The sequence below is a fragment of the Gymnoscopelus braueri genome (assembly GCF_963280865.1).
Source record: "Gymnoscopelus braueri genome assembly, chromosome: 10".
Lineage (NCBI taxonomy): Eukaryota > Metazoa > Chordata > Actinopteri > Myctophiformes > Myctophidae > Gymnoscopelus > Gymnoscopelus braueri.
The window spans coordinates 18,537,183-18,560,186 of record NC_137611.1 but is presented as its reverse complement, the minus strand read 5'-3'; the positions used below and the strand labels follow the sequence as shown (position 1 = coordinate 18,560,186).

General features: G+C 43.0%; 2 protein-coding genes across 3 annotated transcripts in view; both read left to right on the top strand.

Moving 5' to 3' along the window:
* Positions 1-1,605: 1,605 nt before the first annotated feature.
* LOC308093415 (uncharacterized protein) lies at positions 1,606-16,386 on the top strand (the record flags this gene model as incomplete). The annotated part of the gene is made up of 8 exons (XM_080439750.1): positions 1,606-2,012; positions 3,210-3,885; positions 9,370-9,552; positions 9,857-9,915; positions 11,540-11,611; positions 11,700-11,835; positions 13,019-13,198; positions 16,360-16,386. 8 exons carry the CDS (start codon positions 1,606-1,608, stop codon positions 16,384-16,386), a joined length of 1,740 nt encoding a protein of 579 aa, XP_080295876.1.
* A 1,342-nt stretch (positions 16,387-17,728) lies between these two features.
* Positions 17,729-23,004, top strand: part of rem2 (RAS (RAD and GEM)-like GTP binding 2) — a 51,968-nt gene continuing 46,692 nt past the window's right edge. Inside the window, exons 1-3 of one of the 2 annotated variants that reach the window (XM_080440187.1) lie at positions 17,729-18,135; positions 20,252-20,293; positions 21,043-21,394. In XM_080440187.1, coding sequence (XP_080296313.1) covers positions 18,124-18,135; positions 20,252-20,293; positions 21,043-21,394 — 406 coding nt within the window. In that variant the 5' untranslated portion in view covers positions 17,729-18,123. The remainder of the gene's footprint in view (positions 18,136-20,251; positions 20,294-21,042; positions 21,395-23,004) is intronic. The other variant, XM_080440188.1, reaches the window with a different exon arrangement.

Genomic DNA, 23,004 nt, shown 5'->3' with positions numbered 1-23,004 from the left:
CTCAAGAGTAGTGAAAATAAACTAAACCATTTCGCTACTCACCGAAGCAAAGGCTGTTTTGTGTTGTTGAAAGTCTATTCTCTGAATGCGCGGGCCTCTCAGTACCCCACCTACTCTGTAAAATACACTTTTTGGGCAGAAAATAAAATATGTCAGCGAGACGGAAATTATTTTTATTACTCCACAGTGCCCTCTACAGATCTGGAGGATTTGCTTACCATCAACCAAAATCTGTAGAGGGCACTGTGGAGTAATAAAAATAATTTCCGTCTCACTGACATATTTTATTTTCTGCCCAAAAAGTGTATTTTACAGAGTAGGTGGGGTGCTGAGAGGCCCGCGCATTCAGAGAATAGACTTTCAACAACACAAAACAGCCTTTGCTTCGGTGAGTAGCGAAATGGTTTAGTTTATTTTCACTACTCTTGAGCGCTGGCAGGGCAGTGGAATTCCTTGTACATGCGCAGAGCGAGGGGTCTTCCAGGGTGTTAGAGGGAACTCACTAACGCTCTGAACCAGGGCTAAGTCTTCTCATGCTATATTTATTATTATTAATTAGTAGTGCATGCCGGTTTCTTTACGTGCGTCCTATATGCTGCATGGCTTCAGACCTGGGTAGTTGAGTACAGTATGCTGTGTTGGTGTTATTGTTGTATAGTTATGTTGATGTTGTGTAGTTGTGTTTTATGTTGCTGTTGCTTATTTTGTGTACCTGCGTTTTGTGTCATTTGCGGGCATCATCCACCTTTGCATTGACTTTGCATATAATCGTGACGCACGTGACAAGCCTGTTCTGGAAAACTACTTACATAAAGTGCTGATATACTCCAAAAAATTACTTACCGTAAGTATTGTTCTCAAGTAAACATACTTAGTTATTGTCCACCACTGGATATTATTGTAAACAAAATTACATAGGCTACTGTATAAAAAAGAAGACAAGACTATCGCACATTGTGGCGCTTTCAAACCAAATATGCACCTTCAGGGTATTTCCTTTCACCCTCTCTCCACCAACCACGCTCCAGTTTTTCTCCATGTCTTTGCATTCAACTTTTTTATTTGCAACTCAATTCAATTCAGTTTGTGTGTCAAATCACAGCAAGTTGTCTCAAGACACTTTATGTGTAGAGCAGAGACCCGACATTGTCCCACCCTAAGCAAGCAATTTTGCAACAGTGGCAACAAAAAACTCCCCCATAACTGGAAGAAACATCAGACAGATCCAGGTCCCAGGCTCTAGGTTGGGTGGCCATCTGCCTCGACCGTGTCGCGGGGAGGGGGAGAGAGAAGGAGAGACGGAGGGAGAGACAGAGAGGGTGATGCAAACAAATACAAGTAGTAGCAATAACAATAATAATAAATATAATAGTGTAAGATAGTATATAATAATATAAGATAGTATAACAATTATACAGAATACAGAATGTTAAGATGATATACAGTATAGTGGTATAATATAATTTGGTAGCACTCCACAGTCGTGCTCTTTTGTCAACAATCTTTCCCACCTGCTAAGAGATATCCTTGTCTATATGTTTTATTTGCGCATCCTTTCTTAGTGCTGACAACACTTCACACTGTCTTCAGAACATTTGCTCCACCATGCCTGCCATAGTCAACCTGCTCTTCAACACGGTGTCAACAAACACTACCATCTCCTTCAAAGTGGTGCTGCCGCTGGTCAGCGTGCTGTCTCTGCTGGTCGGGGTCGGAGGTCATCTCCTCATGTGGTTGGTCCTGATGAGGAATCCCCGGCGCCGCTCCAAGCCCAGCTCCATTCTGCTCCTCAACCTCAGCCTGGCCGACCTGGGCGCCCTGCTCACCTTGCCCTGTGTGCTTCTGAGCGCCAGCTCACAGAATTGGGAGCTGGGCGGTGGGATCTGCGTCCTTCTCGGCTTCATGACATCGCTCACGGCAGGGGTGGACATTTTCAGCTTAGCTGCGCTGTCGGTGCTGAGGTATCGTATTGTCATGCCACCAGCAAGAGCGCCAGCCAGTCCGACACAAGTGTACGTAAGCCAACCAGAGATGCCATTGTCAAAAGCATGCAACGTGTAGGACTTCCGTGGAAATGGTTCCAAATGCAAACAGAAAAGTAAAGAAAAAAAAAAATTTGGGACGTCTTAACTAAGTCTCCTCGTTACAAATTCCTTCTACTACAGTAATTACAACTGTTGATTGAAAGTGGTGCAATAAAAACATTTCAGTTGGATTGTCCTGAAATATAAATAAAAAGCATCTTACTCGAATCTAATGGACCGCAAAAGTGCACGCAAAAGAAATCTCACTTACGAGTATGACTGACAGTGACAGGCTGTTCAGCAGCCTGATGACGTGGCTACGGAAACACTTTCATTCTACATTTGATACTGTGGTATGTCTCTGCCTTTCCCTACTGGTACCGATAAAAGATGCATGACCTTCATTCAGAAACAAATCAGTCCACGTCTATGCCCAATTTGCATATAAATAAAGTTCATTTATCTCAAGCTATTTTTAGGTCACGGCTATGATCAGCCATAGCTGAGCTGACTGGCACTAGCTGTTGACTACTTAACAATGCAAAGTGAGCGGATGGCAGCCAGTGGGAGTGTTTGTGCTATAGGGGACTTTTTTTTGTTGAGAGGCAACCCTTTCTGGTGCAAATAATATGACATTCAAACAGATCTTTTGAGTGGTGCTGTATTCAAGACCACCTAAAGTAAACAACCGGGGACCTCTTCTCACAAAACCAGAAGAAATGTAATTCCAATCGAGTCCATGACCAAATAATTACGTTTTTCAAAAGCAAAAATATCTATTTTAATTCATTTAAAGCGGCTCTATGTAACTTTTTTTATATGAATGAAACTTAATTTTGTCCAATCTGTATAGAGCATGTTAATACAATATAACTATATACAATTGGGGTGGTTGTACAGTATTTTGCCTCCCTGCTCTTCTATTGAGCCATTTAGATTGTGTCAAAGGTCATGTCTCACCTAGACACAGGATCTGACACAAATTTTGACGTGATGGCCAAGATATCTCCTGAGCAAGCAGGTAGGCTCTATTAGCTTAATTGTAAAAATGTCAAACTGGGTTCAAAGTTACATTGTGCAGCTTTAGGTGAGATATACTATAAATTCACCCAATATTACATAACAGAAGGCAATCATTTGATCTGAAACACAAATTCTCTCTCTCTCTCTCTTTCTGTCTTTCAGCGCAGTCACAGTGGCTGTAATCTGGCTGGTCTCTGTGACCATGGCTTTACCTAAGGTCACCTACATCCACTTTGACGGTGGTTGTACGTGGTCTGTAGACCGCGGCCAATGGCTGGGATTCCTGGTCCCCGCCTTCCTGGTCTACTATGTCGCCCCTCTCCTCTGTATCGCGATCAACTGTGGCCTCATCGTCACCCACCTCCACTGCTGCAGAGGGACGCTGGCGGCCGACCGCCGTAACAAGAAAGCCACCGCTCTGCTAATTGGCTCAACACTGGTATTCGCAATTAGCTGGCTGCCCTATTATGCTCTTGAGTTCGTTAATGTCATGTCACCTCATGTTAGCTCAGCGGCCTCTCCCATCAGCGGACCAGTGAGTGCGGTGTCCTCCTCAGTCTTTAGTTCGACAGGGTCTCCGCCGTCTTCGTCGCCCACCTGCCCTGCGACGGACGAGGAAATGGAGACGGAGGTGTCATTGCTGTGGGAGGTGGCGTCCCTGTCTGCCATTTTGTTGGTGTGCCTGGCTCCGTGCTGGAACCCACCCCTTTACTTCCTCCTGTCGCGACCGGCCGTCCGCCAGCTCCGCGCCCTGCTGCCGTCGTCCTTCCACAGGCACCGGGGGAGCAAACCACAGGGTTGGCGTATAGCGCCCGCACCACCCCCACGCCTACCACAAGTACCACATCCCCTAATTACTGAGCACTCATTTACTCACCAGACCTTCAACCATAGGTTGACTCAGTGAAATTAACAAGCGCACACAGACACAATATATATACTGTACTGTACTGTACTGTACGTGTGTGTGTGTGTGTGTGTGTGTGTGTGTGTGTGTGTGTGTGTGTGTGTGTGTGTGTGTGTGTGTGTGTGTGTGTGTGTGTGTGTGTGTGTGTGTGTGTGTGTGTGTGTGTGTGTGTGTGTGTGTGTGTGTGTGTGTGAGATCTGTGTATACATATGTAACGCCCTGGTCGAACCCGGGTCATAGTGAATTCCCTGTAGGCAGGGGGAGATATTAGGCTTTTGTCATCAAGCAGAGGCTCTGAGCCACTACTGCTGACACGTGTGTGTGTGTGTGTGTGTGGGTTAGGGTTATATATATATATATATATATATATATATCCCTATATATATATATATATATATATATATATATATATATATATATATATATATATATATATATATATATATAATATATGTATAGTATATGTATAGTCATTTGTAGTAAAAGTAAGCACAACAAATACATACATCGTCACAATATTGCACAATATACAGCACATCACCTAAAAATAACTGAACAGATTGTGTTTGCTTATACACATTGTTCAGACCACACACAACCTCTCTGCTCTATACATAGCGACCTCTCTAGGGGAAGTGTGTGAGCTAGGCTCTCAGACAGATGACAGTGCGTCATAAAATGGGATGTATCATGTGCAATAAAACTGAAGCCAGCTGCTTGATGTTTCTGATCGTCAAGCCAGAGTCTCTAAGCAACTCACATTCTTGGCGCTGACAGGTTACATGAGGGTGGGTTGGCTGGCTGATAGTGTAAGATAGTGCGTGCCTGGAATGACAATGACATTTTAACACCTTAACAACATTTCTGGGTCGCTTGAGCATGCCTGTATCAGCATGATGCATCAGTGTAAGAACTTAAAGGAAGGCCAATCTTGCTGAAATATTGCTCATAAATAATGATAATGGTGTCACTTCTCTGCGTGAGTGCACATCAAGATTTCCATATTTTTTCCTTTCTGTGTCTACAGTGTCAGCAAGTCACTTGCTCTTTTTACAGCATGGCTCTGTAAGGAGGCTAGTCTATAAATCTGTCTGTTTGTCCGGAGCTTATCTCACAAACTGCTGGACTGATCAGCGCCACATTTATTGCGCAAGCTTCCAGTGGGCCAACTTACTGTAGTTAGTACCTCCAAACATTTTCTTTTCACATCTTTTATATTTCTCTACAAGCTCACAATGCGTTGCATCGCGATTTATAGTGAGCTTGTAAATCTGTTATATCCTCGTTTTTTTTATCGAGTTTTTTTTTTATGACGTATTGATTGAATACTTAATTAACAGTTTGCAAATGGTACAGTGGTACGATTACAATGATGCTAAAAGGATAACACAAAAATCCCTAAGGGCTTGTTTCCATTGTGGTCCTGTGTATTACATTCCTACTTCAGGTGTGGTTCTGGATAGAATGGAAATGTAAACAGAAAACATCACAGAACTTCACAGGTTCTGGAGGGTTTCAGCTTATGGAGGCTGGGTTACCCTTTGTAGTCAAAAAAGAGCCAAAAGTGTGCTTTAAAACATGTTCCTCCTCCTGAGATCTGAACCCCGACCCCACAGCCCATTTCCACTTACTGTAGGAGGCTGCTGCTGGCCCCATAGTGACAGACAACACCCATCCAGGCCAACAGAAATCCAATTCCCCATGGAGCGTTTTACACAACCAAACCATTAAGTCTCTTTAGGGCTTTTTTATGACATGGCATCCAGTGGATTACCACAAGAAATACAGCCTCGTAACCACTCTTTACTAGACCATATTACACTATAGTGAATCCACATCTCTCTCTTTTTAAAGGACTATACCAGTATCAATATGTCATTGTCTAGTCATACTGTAGGTTTGGCCATATCATATATAAACACAGACCAGTTTCATGTTAATGGGTTTCGTTTAAAATGTGCATTTGTTCATGTTTTCTTCAGTTCTAAGTCAGCACTAGCGCCCCTGTTCTGGGGCTAACATACAGTAGAAGATCGACAAGCAGAAAACACGTGTGTGGTGACAAGAAGGTCAGTTGGCTCTCATGCATTGAAGGAGGCATGAGCTCGGCCCTGGGCTCCCTAGGCTGGTGGGGGGAGTGTAGCGCCCAGGATCACTTAGAAAATTGGCACCGGGTGAAAAAGGGTAACAAAAAAGGGTTACAAAAGGGTTAGGCGGATATTTGGTTTTACAACATCACTGTAAATGTGCCAGTCTTAGCGAGACAGCTCGTTTTCAAACAAAGTCCTTGACCAGATGTTAAAATGGCCATAAACAGAAAGAAAGCCATAAAAGCATGCAAGCAATTAAAAGACAGTATAAGAGCGATTAGAGACGTAAGCATTAGCAGATAAGACACAGTTAGGCAAGTAATGAAACATAAAGATTAAGAACACACACAAACCAGCCAGGCAGATGAGGACAGTCAAAACAAGCATAGGCTTGATGACAAATATGGTTCGTTTTAAAGTAATACTGTGTAACTTCTGACAAATACTGTGTAACTTTTAGTTATTTTTGATATAATCTTTAAATGTGTTTATTGACAACTTCTCTAAACACTATTAAACATTATTTTTATTCCATACGTAGGCACCGGAAATGTAACGGAAATGTATTTATGTATTTTACAGTTAATAAATACTTAAAAATAACGTTGTTGATCTAGTTAACCTGTTATTAGGAGTTTTCTGTATATGGTTAAAGCTACAAGCTACAAAAGTTACGACGTGTGTTGAGCCTGTAGATCTGCTACTTCTGCTATTTATAATTTTTTTGAATCCTGAAAGTAACATAATCCACCCGACAGAGACAATATGCTAGTTATATTATATTACTGTAACATTCAAGTCTGTCTCTGCAAGTTGATTTTTATACCGTGCTGAAATGAATGGAATCCAATTACTTCCTCAAAAGTCAAACAAACCATGGTAAGCTTTAGAAAATGGTCAGCAGTAATGTCAAGTATACTGTGAGTCATAGTCATGAAATAAACATGCCAGACCACTGGTACCTTGCACAGAAATGCTTATTAAATGGATCTCTGACAAAGGGAATACATCACCCGGTGAATGGGGAAATTGCATCTTAACAAGTGCAGCCCATCTGTATCCGGGCTGGTTTAATATGACAGAGTAAAGGGCATGCCATGTATTTACAGTGACCAAGGGCTTTCTTTGATAAATTGACTTTCAACAAGTAATTGGATTTTTTGTTGTTCTGGGGCTATTCATATTTGAAACTTGGGCAAAGCATGGATTTACATTCATTGGGAGGTTTTGTTTGAAGTGAATTGGAAGATTAGATAATGGGTTTGTTTTGCAATGGTGTAAATGGAGATGGATAGCCTCACACACACACACACACACGCGTGCACACACACACACACACACACACACGCACACACACAGAGTTATCAGCACTATTAAGATGACCTACAGTGTACAGTCTGTACACAGATAATAATTCAACAATTCTGTCAACAATCAAGACCAAGAGAGAATAACATTTATTCTATGATCCTTCTAGTATCATCTCATGGTCAGCCATCAATTAGTCTCGCAGTGGGCCACACAATTAGATCGATATCGAACGTCTGGGACACTACTATTTAAAAGTAGTTAAGGACCGCCACCTAGGACAACAAAAATGCTTGACAGACATATGAATTGACCAACCACAGACTTCCGTTTCAGCACAGTCAATCAGAAGTTTTTCTCTGGGAAAACTCGGACATGCTGACCGGGGGGTCTGACCATGTGATAGTGGTTACCTCTTGACCCTGTAACCTCCTTCAATGGGGCATTTCTAGCATTGTTTAAGATGAGAAGTGTCGCTGCTGTGGGGGGGGGGGTCTGGGGGCATCCTCCCCCGCAGAAGATCTTGTGAATTTTGATCAATCTGAAGCACTCTGGGATTAACTAAAGGAACGTACATTTTGTTGAGGAAAACTATTTTTAAAGTGATTTTCTGGTAAGTGGCATTAACTGGAATTCTATATTATTTATTTGATAAAGGGTGGGTGCCGGCCCCAAATTGAATCTTAACAAAATTCCCCAGCCAATAAATCAAGCTGCATGTACGGGGTGTGGAAAACTGCATTAAAATAAAAAATGTGCCATTCATGAAGTGCTTTAAAAACAACTGTGATGATGTGTCTGATTATATCACAATGCCATTCTGGCCCCAGTTCTCAGAACTTCTCACCATAAATAATGATCATGCAAAGTTTGTCAACGTGGCCTGGACTCCTTCCTGCCAAACGACAACTGCTGTGGAGCTGCTATGTGAGTGATTTGATCAGTACATGTACACATTGGGAGCAAATGAGGGCGAGTCGAGACAAACACTATGAGCCAGCAGTGCTGTCATAGTCTTCAGACTAAATACCACATCAGCCATAATCTTCAGACTTAATACACATCACCCATAATCCTGGTACAATCAGCATAATCTTTCACTCTCTCCTAGTAATAGATGATTTTCTTATTAAAGAAATGAAAGTAAGAGGCTTGGCACAATATATGCCATGCTTAAGTCCCCTAAGCAGCCCCCCCCCCCCCCCCCCTCACGACGCCAATGTACGACAGTACTGTTACCCATTCTATTGATAGACCGGAGCGTCCCTTCCTTGTACTGTGTGAAGCATGCAGCGTGTAGTAATAGCCGACACCGGCTTTTGTGGCTAATGAGCGCACTTATCTATGTCATTGAGCCAGGCTACGATCCTTTTCACACAGCATTAGTCGCTAGCTAGCTCAGATGTCCTGACAAGACTTAATTAAGTCGGCAGATTACGCTCCACGGGCACTTTGAGAGCTGCCGTCCGTTCTCATTCTGTTTTCTAAAGCTGCCAACCCATAATTGGCAGTGAGTTTATATTGTAGTTCTTCAGAACATAATAGTTTCCATGTGGCACCATTTCCTCAGAAACACTATTCAACTCATGTGCCACAGAGTAACAGTGCAGCCCTGTGTTGCTCAATTGGGTTGCTGACCTTTCATGTTCTTCCTGGGATGATGTTATGCTAATCATTGGCTTTCTTAGCTCAATTACTAACAAGTCGACATACAGTTTGGTTGCTGTTTGGTCTGTGTTGTCCCAAGAAACACAGGCTTTCTCTCAAACGGTTTTCCAGAGAACTGTGCAAGTGTACTGTAGCTCATTGGTGATAGATACAATTATAGATACTTTGAATGTCACAACATGAGAACTGGATGACTTTTGTGCTTTTCAAAATCATGGTAAGCCATGATTTTGTGGGGGGAAATGAATGAATCTCCAATTGATGTCATTACATACAGGAGGGTTAATATACGTTTGGAAAGGCGGAACCTTGTTGGAACACCAGTTCTCAGCCAACGACTCATCCTCAGATCACCAACTACAAGACCAAAACCCCCCACATTATGGATAACCTTCAGTTCAGTCTTGACATTGGACGACCCACCCACACAGGAGCTCCACCCCAACACATCGCCTGTCAACTCCCCAGCCCGAACAGAGACAACACACCCTGCAGCCACCCTACCCACCCCTTCTATCACACCTCTCGTCACGTCTCCATTTGTGGCCGTTCATTCTTGCGAGCCCACTTGGAGTGCCATGGCCTCAAAAGGCAGAATCCATGCAAGGCAGCTGAACTAGACTGTCTCCCCCTCTACACTGAAATACTGTGCTGACCACCTGACAACTGACATATTTAATGCCTCTCTGGTTGAATGCAAGGAATCCATCATCATCCCTGTTTCCAAAAATGAATCACAGTCCTTAATGACTACAGACAAGTCACCTTGACCTCAGTGGTCACCCATGTTACGTGATATATAGCCCATCACCCACCCGCCTCTATACCTCCTACAGTTTGCTTACTGGGCCTCTGTAGATGACACAGTCAACAGGGAGTGGTACTTCATCCGCCTGTAACGATATGTGTCTATCCCTCAGCTCCTGCCATGTTATGTTCTTGTGCGGTTGTTTTGCGGTTGCTTTCTCTATCCTTGTGTTTTTATTTTGCTTTCCCCTGTGTTTCTCCACAGGTGTTATTATGCTCTTTCTTGTCTTCTCTTGTTCACCATGTGCTTTTGTTTACACCACGTGACCCTCCCCATATGTGTTACACCGGTGTTGATTGTGCATTGTGTTCACCCTTATCTTGTTAGCCTGTGTGTGTGTGTGTGTGTGTGTGTGTGTGTGTGTGTGTGTGTGTGTGTGTGTGTGTGTGTGTGTGTGTGTGTGTGTGTGTGTGTGTGTGCGTGTGCGTGTGCGTGTGTGTGTGTGTGTAGTCTGTGTACTGTATAAGTCCTGCTCTCTGTTTAGTCTGTGTTTGATCATCCGGTTATGTCAGACTGAACCTGTTCGTTACATTGTTGTTTGTTTGGTAACTACCCTGTGTATTCTGCCTGTACCCGTGTCTGAGATTATCCTGTGTATTCTATAGAATAATTAAAACTTGGTTGACCCCCCTGCATTCTGCCTACTTTGTCCTGCATTTGGGCCCTGCTTGAAACCCCTCTGACAGCTGGAGGTGTCAGAGACTGTAGCTTAGTCGATAGAGAGGCCATCTGCTAATCAGAAGATCACTGTACAGGAGCACAAGTAAGACGCGCGAACGCGGGAAGCGAACGCAAAAAAAGTAAAATAAATATGAAAAAGAAATAATAATTTTTTTTTTTTAAATACAATAAAAATCTGCGTTAAAAGGAGCATCTTAGAAAAATACAAATTGACAAAAAAAAAACTTTGAATGTTTTTGAACAATTCAACAAAGTGTTTGAAGTGCCTGTTTCACCCACTTCCGGGGGGCGGAGCCAAAATCCAAGCCCGAAGTATTTGTTCGTAGACCCCCACTTAGGGGGGGTAGAAAAAGTTTCGGAGCGATTCGGGCACTTTTCATTTAACATGGGGTTTCAACGGGGAGTTTTTAGGAGCCTTCTCCGGGGCGTGGCTTCCGGGGGAAGGGGCGGGCTTAAACGCAACCTTGACAGGTGTGTTCAGTTTTCAAAGACCTTTCATTTGATGTATGGTACGTCTAAATTGGACATTTACTTATCTCAGAGGAGCTGCACACAGGCAGTGCACACAGAGACACAGAGACACAGAGAGAGAGAGACACAACCCGAGCACGGTGTCATAGTAAGCTCCACTTGCGCGGAGGCGCGCCTTCGGCGCGCCTCCTTGCGCTGCGTTCGCAATCAGGAGCAAGAACACCAGACTCCTGAACAGTTTCTATCTAGCAGCAATTAGACTGCTGAATAAGAGCTAAGCCTGTTGCCACTGCACAGATTGACCTGAACTGTGTTTTAAATGGACTCTCCTTTACATACATTGCATGACTCTTTATTTATTATGCATGTTGACAACATGCAGTCCCTTAATTTATTATGCAGATTGGTTATATTTTATGCACTTTATCTCTTCTATGCTCTAATTCTCTATCCATCTTTTAACTGCATTGATGGGCCTGCACAACTAAGACAAAGATTGATTGTGATTCTGACTGGCCCTGGTCTATGTGTCGAGGTATCCCTCTGGGCTCTGGTCTAGGTGTCGAGGTATCCCTCTGGGCTCTGGTCTAGGTGTCGAGGTATCCCTCTGGGCTCTGGTCTATGTGTCGAGGTATCCCTCTGGGCTCTGGTCTATGTGTCGAGGTATCCCTCTGGGCTCTGGTCTAGGTGTCGAGGTATCCCTCTGGGCTCTGGTCTAGGTGTCGAGGTATCCCTCCAGGCCCTGGTCTATGTGTCGAGGTATCCCTCTGGGCTCTGGTCTATGTGTCGAGGTATTCCTCCAGGCCCTGGTCTATGTGTCGAGGTATCCCTCCAGGCCCTGGTCTATGTGTCGAGGTATCCCCTGGTGGTCCCGGGACCCCACTTTGAAAACCACCGTCCTAACAGACAGGAAGCCATACGTGTGGCTGGGTAAACATGTCTTGACCACCTAGTCCACCAGCACTGGAGCACTGCAGTGTCTTACACACTCCTCCTGCTATTCTCTCTGTACACCAACAACTGCACATCCAGGCACCAATCAGTCATGCTCCTGAAATGCATGGACGTCACAACCCTCACTGATATTCAATTGAAAATGGAAGCATTTAGCAGACACTCCTATCCAGAACGACTTACAAAATGCAAGACTGCAGTAAATGGTATGAATCCTAGTCATCGAACAACTGGGTAAACAGTCAATAAAATACTATAAGTGCTACAAACTAAAGTCACTAGGATAGCAGGTAAACATCAAACCAAGCATATGTCTAAATGACATACTATCTACATAACATACTTTTGACCACAAGCAAACAGCATATCTTATGTCTAAATAACTTACAATACATAGCACATCATCAAGTAACAGAATCAAGAAACCAACATACATCTGCATAGCATAACTAGCATGTATTTAATTAGGCAATAAGTAGTGATACAAGGAAATAAGGAGTGCAGGGGGGAGGTGCAGTCTGAAGAGAGAATCTGCGGTCCTGCCTGAGGTCGTGTGGGGGTCATTCCAAAGCTTGGGAGCTTAATCTCCAATGGAGACAAGTCAGCCTACAGATGGGAGGATGGCCACCTGGCTTCCTGGTGTGGGCAGAACAAGCTTAGAGCAGGAGCACTTCACCCATTTTCAACCTATCTTCATATAATTGGTCCTCACTAATGACATCATCGGTATGCAGGTCATTTCAAACAAGATTTCAAACTTTTATTTTGTATAGTTATTAATGCAAGAACAATGTCTGCTATTTCAGCATGTTAACTTTCCAGGGAAAGAGAAAGGCTGTAGTTTCTGTTAGCTTGGAATCTCCATTGATGATGTCTCTGACAGGCAGGTTTCTGAAGTGTCCACAGACAGAAATGGTGCCATCTCATAATGAGCATTAGTGAGGATCAATTATGTGAAGATAGGGTAAAAAATGGGTGAAGTGCTCCTTTAAGCTAAGACTGTAGAGATCATAGTAGACTTCAGAAAGAGCCCTGTGTGACTAAACTGGAGTCATTCTGATTCCTGGGAACAATCATTTCACAGGACCACAAGTGGGAGGAGAACATCACCTCCATCACCAAGAGGGCCCAGCAGAGGAAGTTCTTCCAGTTGAAGAAATTCAACCTGCCACAGAGAATGATGATCCAGTTCTACATGGCCAACATCGCGTCCCCGCTTCACATCCATCACAATCTGGCTCACTGCCTCCACTGTCAAGGACAGGTACAGACCAGATGGCAATTGCCACCCCCCGAGTGTTGCATATTTTCATATTATTTGTTGATGACATGTATTATTGTGTTATTCTTATGCTATGTTGATGAATTGAATACATAGGAACACAATGGAAACAAGTCCCCAGGACTTTTTTTGTGTTATCCTTTTAGCCTTAAAGGGCAAGACCACTTTGGTAGAGGTTTGGGTTGTGTAGTTACCTTGCCATGATGTAGCTCCAAAGGTGGAAAATAAATCTAATGTTATTGCTCCATTGATTAGAAATTGATAATTCAAAATCTGCTCCTCATTGACTTACATTGTACGCTGAAACAGCTCTCAAAGTTACTCTTTTATAATGATATATAATGCTATAAATGATATATAATGCTCATCCTCACTAACGAACACAAACAAAGTTCATTCAGACAATATAGAACGTGGGTGTCAAACTGGTGATCCGCGGGCATTTTGCGGTACTGTACTGGGTTTAGTGATGTTTTATATTATAGAACATCACCAAACCCAGTTCTGTTTGGTTTTTTTTAATAAAAAGGTTAACTTCCTGTTGATTTTACTATTTGAAGATCCAGATCCATGGATCCAGTCCGGGTTTTCTTCCTAATAAAAATGGCAAAATCAACAGGAAGTTAGTTAACATTTTTATATATATAAAAAAAGAAAACAGTATCTGGATTTGGTGATGCTCTATATTGTCTGAATCAACTTCGTTTGTGTTTGTTTATGTGCTAAAAGAGAAAGCTGTTTCAGCATTCAATGTAAGCCAACGAGGAGCATATTTTGAATTATCAATTTCTAATCACTGGAGCAATTATTTTAGATTTCTTGTCCACCTTTGGAGTTACATCATGGCAAGCCAAGGTAACTACACAACCCAAACCTCTAGTGGTCTTGCCCTTTAATGTCTGACTGTACTACGTACGTGCTGTTTACATTTTTGACTAATAAAGTATTCAATCATCTGAACATTGTTTTGCAGATTAATCTGATATTAAATTGATGCTGAGTGCATCTGAATCCAATGCCGTCCATCTACATGTGACATGTGACACGTGTTATTAACAGTGTTTTGTTGTCTACAACCTATTCCTATTTTGGGCATATCATTATAAGTGAACACAAACATCATCAATTAAAGAAAATAGCTAAAATTGCAGAAGCAGAGCAAAAGCTCACAATGTGTCTGTCCTGACCTTGTAGATCAGCTCTTTTCGTATTTTTTTAAAATGGGGCTTAAGTGGTCAGTTTTGTTTTGCCACTCAAGTCTTTTAGAGACTGCTCATTAAGTGGTCCAGCATTTAGACACACACGCCCGCCCGCACGCGCACGCACGCGCGCGCACACACACACACACACACACACACACACACACACACACACACACACACACACACACACACACACACACACACACACACACACACACACACACACACACGCAACAAAGTTTCAAGTGAATGACCACAGTAGGCCTACACGCAGCCTAGCACTATCCATGGTTCTGAAAAGGCCACACGCAGCCTAAAAGCACTGTCCATGGTTCTGAAACAATGGCGGCGCTATCCATTGTTCTGAAACAACTATGCATGTTACATGTAGGCTCTGGCAATGATTTTGTGGTTTCAGCACTTTCTTTTCCTTCTATGTTGTGAAACTATATGTGTAAGGCTTGTCGATCCGGGCAGCAGCTTTTCCAGTGGCATGGTACAGTACCTAGTATGCTACTTACAACATTTAGTGGCTTCTCTTCCACGTTTGTCTTATGTTTGCTACTGGCACGCTCTCAAGAGGCATAGTTCACACAATATTCTACTGTACTCTAACACAATACTCTGCTCTCTTCCCTCCCCTGATACTCCTTATTTTTCAAATTGGCCTCATAGTGCCCCCTGACCATACAGTGTAGGTCATACATTCAAAATGTATTTTCCCCTGTATTCCTTGATTCATGAAGTAACTCTCCATATACTGTATATAGGTAATGCCTATTTCAGCCTAACATTGTGCAATTTCTTCAAAACACACCTTTTGCCACTCCTACAGACTTTGTCCTAAGCTCACACAAATTGCTACACTTGAGTGTGGGTGAGGGCCTCTACACAGAGCCCAAATGATTTCACTTTGACCCATCAAGGTCAACCACAAACGGTTGCATTTATTTCGCCACGCTGTAGCTCAAATAATGACGGTATCATATAGGCTGACAGCTTTACGCTCTAATGATACATTACACCGTCAACATATATACACCTATGCCTAGTAAAGTACAGTTACTTGATTCCATGCCACACATCATCCCTGCAATGTCACACTATGCCTCTTACACAGCCCTGGGTAGGCCACCTGGCCAGGCAGAGATATGCGCTCCGTGGGGCACCCCCTTGTATTCTTTCTCATGTTTCTCTTTCCTCATTTGAATTTCATGCTGTCTCAGTTACACAACCTGTCCCTCTTTCCATCATTGTGCTCTATACTCTCGTCCCCCGCACGTCCACTTGAGGATATCCTTCAGTGCTGGAAAGAATACTCAATTTCTTTACTTAAGTAAAAGTATCAATACTGCAATGTAGAAATACTCTGTTACAAGCAAGTCCAGTAATACAAATTTACTTGAGAGTAAAAGTACAAAAGTATTGGCATCAAAAATAAAGAGCCAAAAGTAAAAAAAGAAAAAAACTCATTATGCAGAGATTATGATCATTTCACAAGGTATCATTATGTATAAAATGTATTAAAATCTTTTGGAAATAGGGTTAGGGTTAGGGTCGCGGCGCGACACGTTGTGAGCTTGTAGATCAGCTATTTTCAAATAGCCAAAGTAAAAAAAAGTGGTTAATGTATATTTTGTAATAATCATTCAAATCTACACAGTAACTAGTAACTAAAGTTTTCAAATAATTGTATTGGAGTAAAAAGTACAATATTTGCCTCTGAGATGTTTGGAGTAGAAGTAAAAGTATTGAAATTGGAAATACTCCAGTAAAGTAAAAGTACCTCAAAATTGTATTTAAGTACAGTACTTTAAGAACAGTACTACAGGAAGATGGCACTCAGATGGCTCTTCTAATAAGTGGCTTCAACCTACGCACAGACAGGTATCCATGTCACTTGTTTTCTGTCCTCACTCAACCTCTCCTGATCTCCTCCAGTCCTCCTACTCACAGAGCTGGTGGTAATGTATTGGACTTAGTGTTCTCTAGATCGTTGGTTCTCAAAGTGGGGTCCGGGGACCCCCAGGGGTCCTTGAGGGAGTTCCAGGGGGTCCCCCAGCTAAATAGATTAGGCACCAAATGGACTCTTATGGGTCTGTAACTCTGAGAGTGTACAAATGGAACCTGACGGGTCCATTTGGTTCCATTTGTACACTCTCAGAGTTAAATTGACATAGATTTTACAATATAAATTGCGGTCCAAGTGATAGAAATGCCATTAAATGGGGGTCTGTAGCCCTAATGCATGTCAAACTGGGGGTCCTTGAAATTAAAATGGTTGAGAATCACTGCTAGAGCTGTAAAAAATCTTCTCTTATGGGGGTCCCTAGCATATCTTTTGAAATGGGGGTCCGCGGGCTAATAAGTGTCAATTTGGGGGTCCTTGACATGAAAAAGTTTGAGAACCACTGCTCTAGATCAGTGGTTCTTAAAGTTGGGTCTGGGGGACCCCCACGGGACCGTGACAGAGGTTTCCAGAAGGTCCCCAGCAAAATGAGGAAAAGATACATTTTTGTGTGGCTATTCGAAAATAGCAGATCTACAAGCTCACAGCGCGTCATGGTACAATGCGTTGTGAGCTTGTAGATCAGCTATTTTCAAAAGTTGTTGACAAATCTTCTTATGGGGGTCCCCTGGCATAAAATATCTTCAGATGGGGTGTTTGCGGCCAAATGCATATCAATCTGGTGGTCCTTGACATGGAAATGTTGGAGAACCACTGTGCTAGACCCTGCTCTCTCTGTTTACTTCTACATCTACCACATCGCCCTCTCCCACCTATACCTATTACCTACCCAACTTCAATGGAACCTGATGTCTCTAAACCCCTCCTCCCTTCTTCAACCCTCTCCTCTCTTCCCTCCCTCCCCCGATTCCTTAATCCAATAATTTGCCTCCCTCTAGCGGCCAGTTCACGTCCAGAATCGACAACATCGATTTTACTTTCTCCGTAAAAAAAAAAATGCACCGGCAAAATCCACCGTTTTCAAAAAGGTGGTCAAGGAAGTGTTGCATCGTGTGTAATAAAGCTCTGTGGCTGCAGCACGGACTGACTCACAGGCGGACAATGATGATTCAGTTGCCGAGACCATAGACTGTGGTGGTCGAGAGACAGACACACTCCAAGGCAGGCATCCTTTCTCATGCAAGGACGCGCCCACGATGCACACTTTATGAGAGAGCGAGAGGGGGAGAGAAAGAGAGACAGACACACACACACACACGCACGGGCCCGCACACACACACACACACACACACACACACACACACACACACACACACACACACGCATACACACAGAAGATGATAGAGAGAGAGATCAGAGCAGAGCAGGTATGCGAGAAGAGAAGATGAGGGAGCATCTCGATCTTTACCTTGTGAAGGAGTAGTAGCAGCATATGTATTATATTCCTAATAGACAGCAGGTGTGGCCTATATGTCCACCTATTTTCCACGCACGGGCTCGCAGACGCTTAAAGTCTCAGGAGGAGGATTTACGCGCCCGGCGGGCTATAAGATAAACAACAACACACCATGTTAAATGATATTTCTTTGCACGTTTCTTTTGTCCACCGTCTGCTGTTGTTCTTCTTCTTCCTCGCGTTGTGAAAGTCTTTATCTATCACAGACGATGACCTGAGAGATGGGTGGTCATTAACTGATGAGCACTTGTTTTTGTGAAGCGAAGACGTTATAATAACCATGACAGACCAGGTAAGACAACGGATATTTTCACCGTTAATGTAGCTCATGTGTCCGTGAACGCACCTGTGTCACTTTAGATGTCTTTGGCTATTCAAAAATAGCAGATATACAAGCTCATAGCGCGGCACCGAGTGCCGCGCTATGAACTTGTAGATCTGCTATTTTTGAAAAATCGTGAAAAAAAAAATGTTTAGATTTTTTCCCCAAAACTGTTAGGATTTAGATTTTTTTTTAAAGAATCGCCTCAGGTCTAGAAGAGTTTACCTCAGCGGTGCACCGTGCACCGCATGCAGGTACACACCCTACTCTGTGTAGCCCTGAGAATCACCACCAGCTCACATCACTTTGTTTGCATGCCTACTTTTTGTTTTTGTTAACCGGTGCCACGTTCATAAATATAGTGTGTGTCTGTGTGATTGCTGTCAACATGCAACCGTTTTAACTGTTTGTTGTCAACATTATTGTTTGGTCTTTGTTGTTCTTTATGTTATTTATATGTGTGTGTAATCTCGGCATCATTGTAAATGAGGGTCTCCCTCAATGATCTCTCCGAGAATTTTAAATAAAGGTTGAATGAATACAAATTGTACCGGGTACCGCTTAACACGTGGAATTTCGGTTTACAACCAGGTTTTATTTCAATAGGCGATAAATGTGTCCCCTTATGCCATGGCATATGATCATTTCCCATCGTTTTTAGAGTATTTTATTATTTAGTATTCTAATGATGTGTAAACACATTCTAGTGATGTGTGAACTGAACGCCTTTTTGGAGTGCTTGCCATGTAATGTATACTGTAGGTTCAGTTCAGTCTGTGCGCCCAGGGGAGCTTTACTCCTGGCATAATGGGCTCATTGGGCTGGACTGTAACAACACAGAGCAGGGGTCAGCAACGTTTTTGACATGATGGAGTGCCATGTTTTCATTTTCTTGATAGTCTGTGTGCCATATCAACATTAAGTTTAATTATGACACCACATCAAAATGAAATATTCCAACTGATCTTGATTGTCCATAGGCTATACATAACAACCTTTATCTTTTAGAAATATTTTTCTTTCACATCAGGATGTAATGATCATTAGACTCAATAAACCACCTAACTCCCAGAATCCCTCCCCAGTCAGGAGTTAGGAGTTTGAATTAATGTAGAATAATGTGCAGGTCAGGATGTAATTTGTATATAGATGTGAGGGGTAGCTGACTAAACTCTTTTTTGAATATTGAATTAAAAAAGATCACCCTCCCCTGTGCCAATGTTGTCACCCTTTGCCTAAGGTTGCCTACCCCTGCCCTAGAGTAGTAGGCTATTTTGAATTGTGATGTTTTTCGCAAGCCAGCTAGTGAGCTAGATTAACCCCATGACACGATTCACCCACCCTCACCCCTGTGAGAGCATCTGTCTCTTCCTATACAGCTCCCCCCGCACCACTGACAATAAAAAGCCATGATTAATTGATTAGGTTCTTTTAATTAGCGTAATTGGTGCTGGCCCTCTTTGTGGTATAGCTTCAGTTACTCAAGTGTGTGAATGAGTGACCGAACAAACGTGCAGCAAATTAAGACACAGGCAAAACCACCTGCTTTTGGGCCACAGACAGCCAGGGCGCTGCTACTACCAGATTAAGTGTTGTATTAATATTGATAGGGGTCGTTTCTGACTTGACCCGCTGTACTCACACTAATGAGACACACACGCTTGTTCCAGGGAAAATAGCTGTAGCTTGTTATGAGAAACCATATAGGATAGTATGCATTCTCGTGTGTATTAGAGAGAGAGAGATTTTTTAAATTTTTAAGACCGCTTTATTATAACCTTTTTTCCCAATGCCACTTTTTGCAGTACGAAAAACATGACGATCAAACGATTCTATCAAACTACAGAAGACCCATATAGACCTGTCAAATCACAGACACAATAGAGATTAACAGCAACAACAAAAAAACGACTAATAATCAGCTCACAATGTAAACGTTCCATCTCTCCCATGGCTTACATACTGTACTTGACCGTGTGTGGTCCCATGGCTTACACTTACACACTTGACCGTTGACATCAAAATGATAAAAGGCTCTACATGTATGTGCAGACCGACTTACAGATGTGGTGTTTTTGTGTGGCAGGGGACAGAAGAGGCTGGGGGTCAGACTCAGGCAGGACTGAAGGTTTTTGACCCAATTCCATCCTAATGCATTCTGCAGCCCTGGCATCCGTCACTGTATACCACAAACTCGCCAAGCTGGTCACATGCACTATTTCTCTTTCTCCTCTGTTTTTTGCTTTTTCTTTACTTTCGCTTTGCACTTCTGCTAAATGCCTCAATTGTAAAATTGTCACTCCTTTCACTCTCCCTTCTTGTCATTTCTCATTGTGAACATCACTCCTCTAGTGTCGTGTCCTAGCTTCAGTCATTTAGCCTACTGTTTAGCATCTCTGCATGTTTTATCTCTACCACTGTCGCTCACTGCCTCTTCTCGCTTTATCTGTAGCCCTATCCCTCTCACCTCCTTTTATATTAACTTCCCCTAGACACACACACTCACGTGCATCCCTGCCCCCAACGCATTCATCCACCATCCCTCCCACAGTGAATAACATAGTCTACACATGAACAGTCTGTATTACAGGCACACTGGCAGCCTGTTTTGCCTGAGTTATACTTAGTTGCACATGGGTGAAGCGCATCAATGATAGCCAATCTACAAGCTCACACCATACGGCAGTGCAAATGCGTCGTAGAGCTTGTAGATCTGCTATTTTCGTTGTGCGACGCCGGCGGGCAACTAAGGATAAATCAGGCTTTACCACCATTCCATTTTGAGCATGCAGGCACTAGGAACACTGGATAACAGTGGCATTTGGGTCATGGCAAATGGGCCGTGTAGCCTTACATGTATCTCTTCTTTCCCTCCAGTACAGCATGTTTCTCACCACCGCGCCCCCTCTACGCCGGGGGAGCACGCCTCTGCCAATCAAGCACCAGCTGAGGCGGGAGGAGGCCGTGTCGGACGACTGCGATTGGATCCCGGGGCTGGACGAGCCCGCCACCCTGCCCATCAGCGACACGACGCTCCCCCGGGACGAGTCGTTCGGGCAGCTGACGGCATCGGCGAGTGCCTCCACCTCGCCGTCGTGTTACCAAAGCCATGGAGGGGCGCTTAGGATGGTGCTTCTGGGACAGGCCGGCGTGGGGAAGTCGTTGCTGGCCCTGTCCCTGGCTGGCCAGTCGGACAGGTCGCTGTCTATAGACTCTGAGACGCAATGCGGTAATGGCCTGCAGAGGGACTGTGGTTGTGTGTTTGTGTGTACGGTATATTATATATATACAGTATATATGCGATATATATATATATATACATATATATATATATATATATATATATATGTATGTATATATATATATATATATATATATAATCTTCGATATGTCTCCATTTCCACTCACCCTTGCAGAGCAACAATCACATAATCTAATCTTCTGGGGGTTAAAGTGATTCCGACCAGCCAATGAATTGTGTGTGTACGTGTACAGTACATACATAATACAAAAAGACTGAATGAGGCCTTCTTGCCGATGACATAGTTCAGAGAACCTGCCACAGCCAAGGCCATAAATCGTTTAAATTGATCTGCCCTTCCTCAACCTTTACAGTTTCAAAGGGAAGATCTACCCAAAAACATATAAGTCACGTGTCATTGATCTGATCCAGACAGTTGCGTCAATAACTGAAGTGTTCAGGGTCAAAATTGTCTACTCATTGTCAGCAACAAATGACTACTGGCATGAAAGTACAATACATTATTAACCAACATTAAGGAGGTTGCTTTGTACTGTAGGCTATATAACTAAGACCTTTCTAGGAAGTAATTGTATAGTTATAAACTTAAAATAGTGTATAGTTAAAATATTGACTGGTATTTGTTCATGTTGTTTAATATCAGGCAACAGAAATGGATCCAATCGGATCCTTAAAGGACCATACTGGTGGTCTGGAAGCCATTGGATTCCATCAATTTCAATACAGTATGAAAATCAATTTGCAGGGACTTGAAACTTGCATGAGATAGGTAATCCCACACATTAAATATGTGTGGGATTATATCAGTTATATTATCGTTGTGCTTTAGTGCCTTTTAAAGCACAGATTGAGTTGAAAAGTCTACCTGAAAATAGTTCCTGGGAAATCCCTAATACGTTCTGTAAAGTTTTAATGACTTTGTAGAAAATGCAAAATGTAGAATTACAGAAATGAATGGGGAATGGATAATGTCTATGTTTGTGAACGATATTTGGCCAAATCTGTGAACAAATAAGACATGTATTGAAGCAGGTATGACCTTTTCATGCTGTGACGGACATGTAGCATTAAGCCCTTAAGACACCCTGTGTAAAACAAAATGCCATTGACCCGACGACCCCCTGATTATGACGTAAGAGCAGAATGGACACCGTGTGAATATTGTCAATTGTTGATTCGGCTCTGGGGGAGGAGGACTGGGGGAGGAGGACGGGGACCCCTGACCTTTCTCAATCAATGTGTCTGTCAGCAGTGGAACAGCGGGGATAATCAGTGCCAGTCCTCTGCCATCCAACTAACCAACCAATCAGTCAATCAATCACTGTCCCTGAGTGACGGGCGTTCTCTCTTCGCCCCCTCGCTACACTGACTCACACCGTGCACTACCCATTACAGCCCTTGTAGTACATGCAGATTCATGCATCATAAATGGAAAAATATAAGGCCGCCCCCTCTCTGAAGGAACGTACTCATCTTTACAGTGGAGTGTATGTTATCAGGGAAACCCATGGCCCACACTCAATCAGCTTAGAGTGCTGAGATGTCTCCCATCTGCTGATGACATGGTGTTCTAGAAT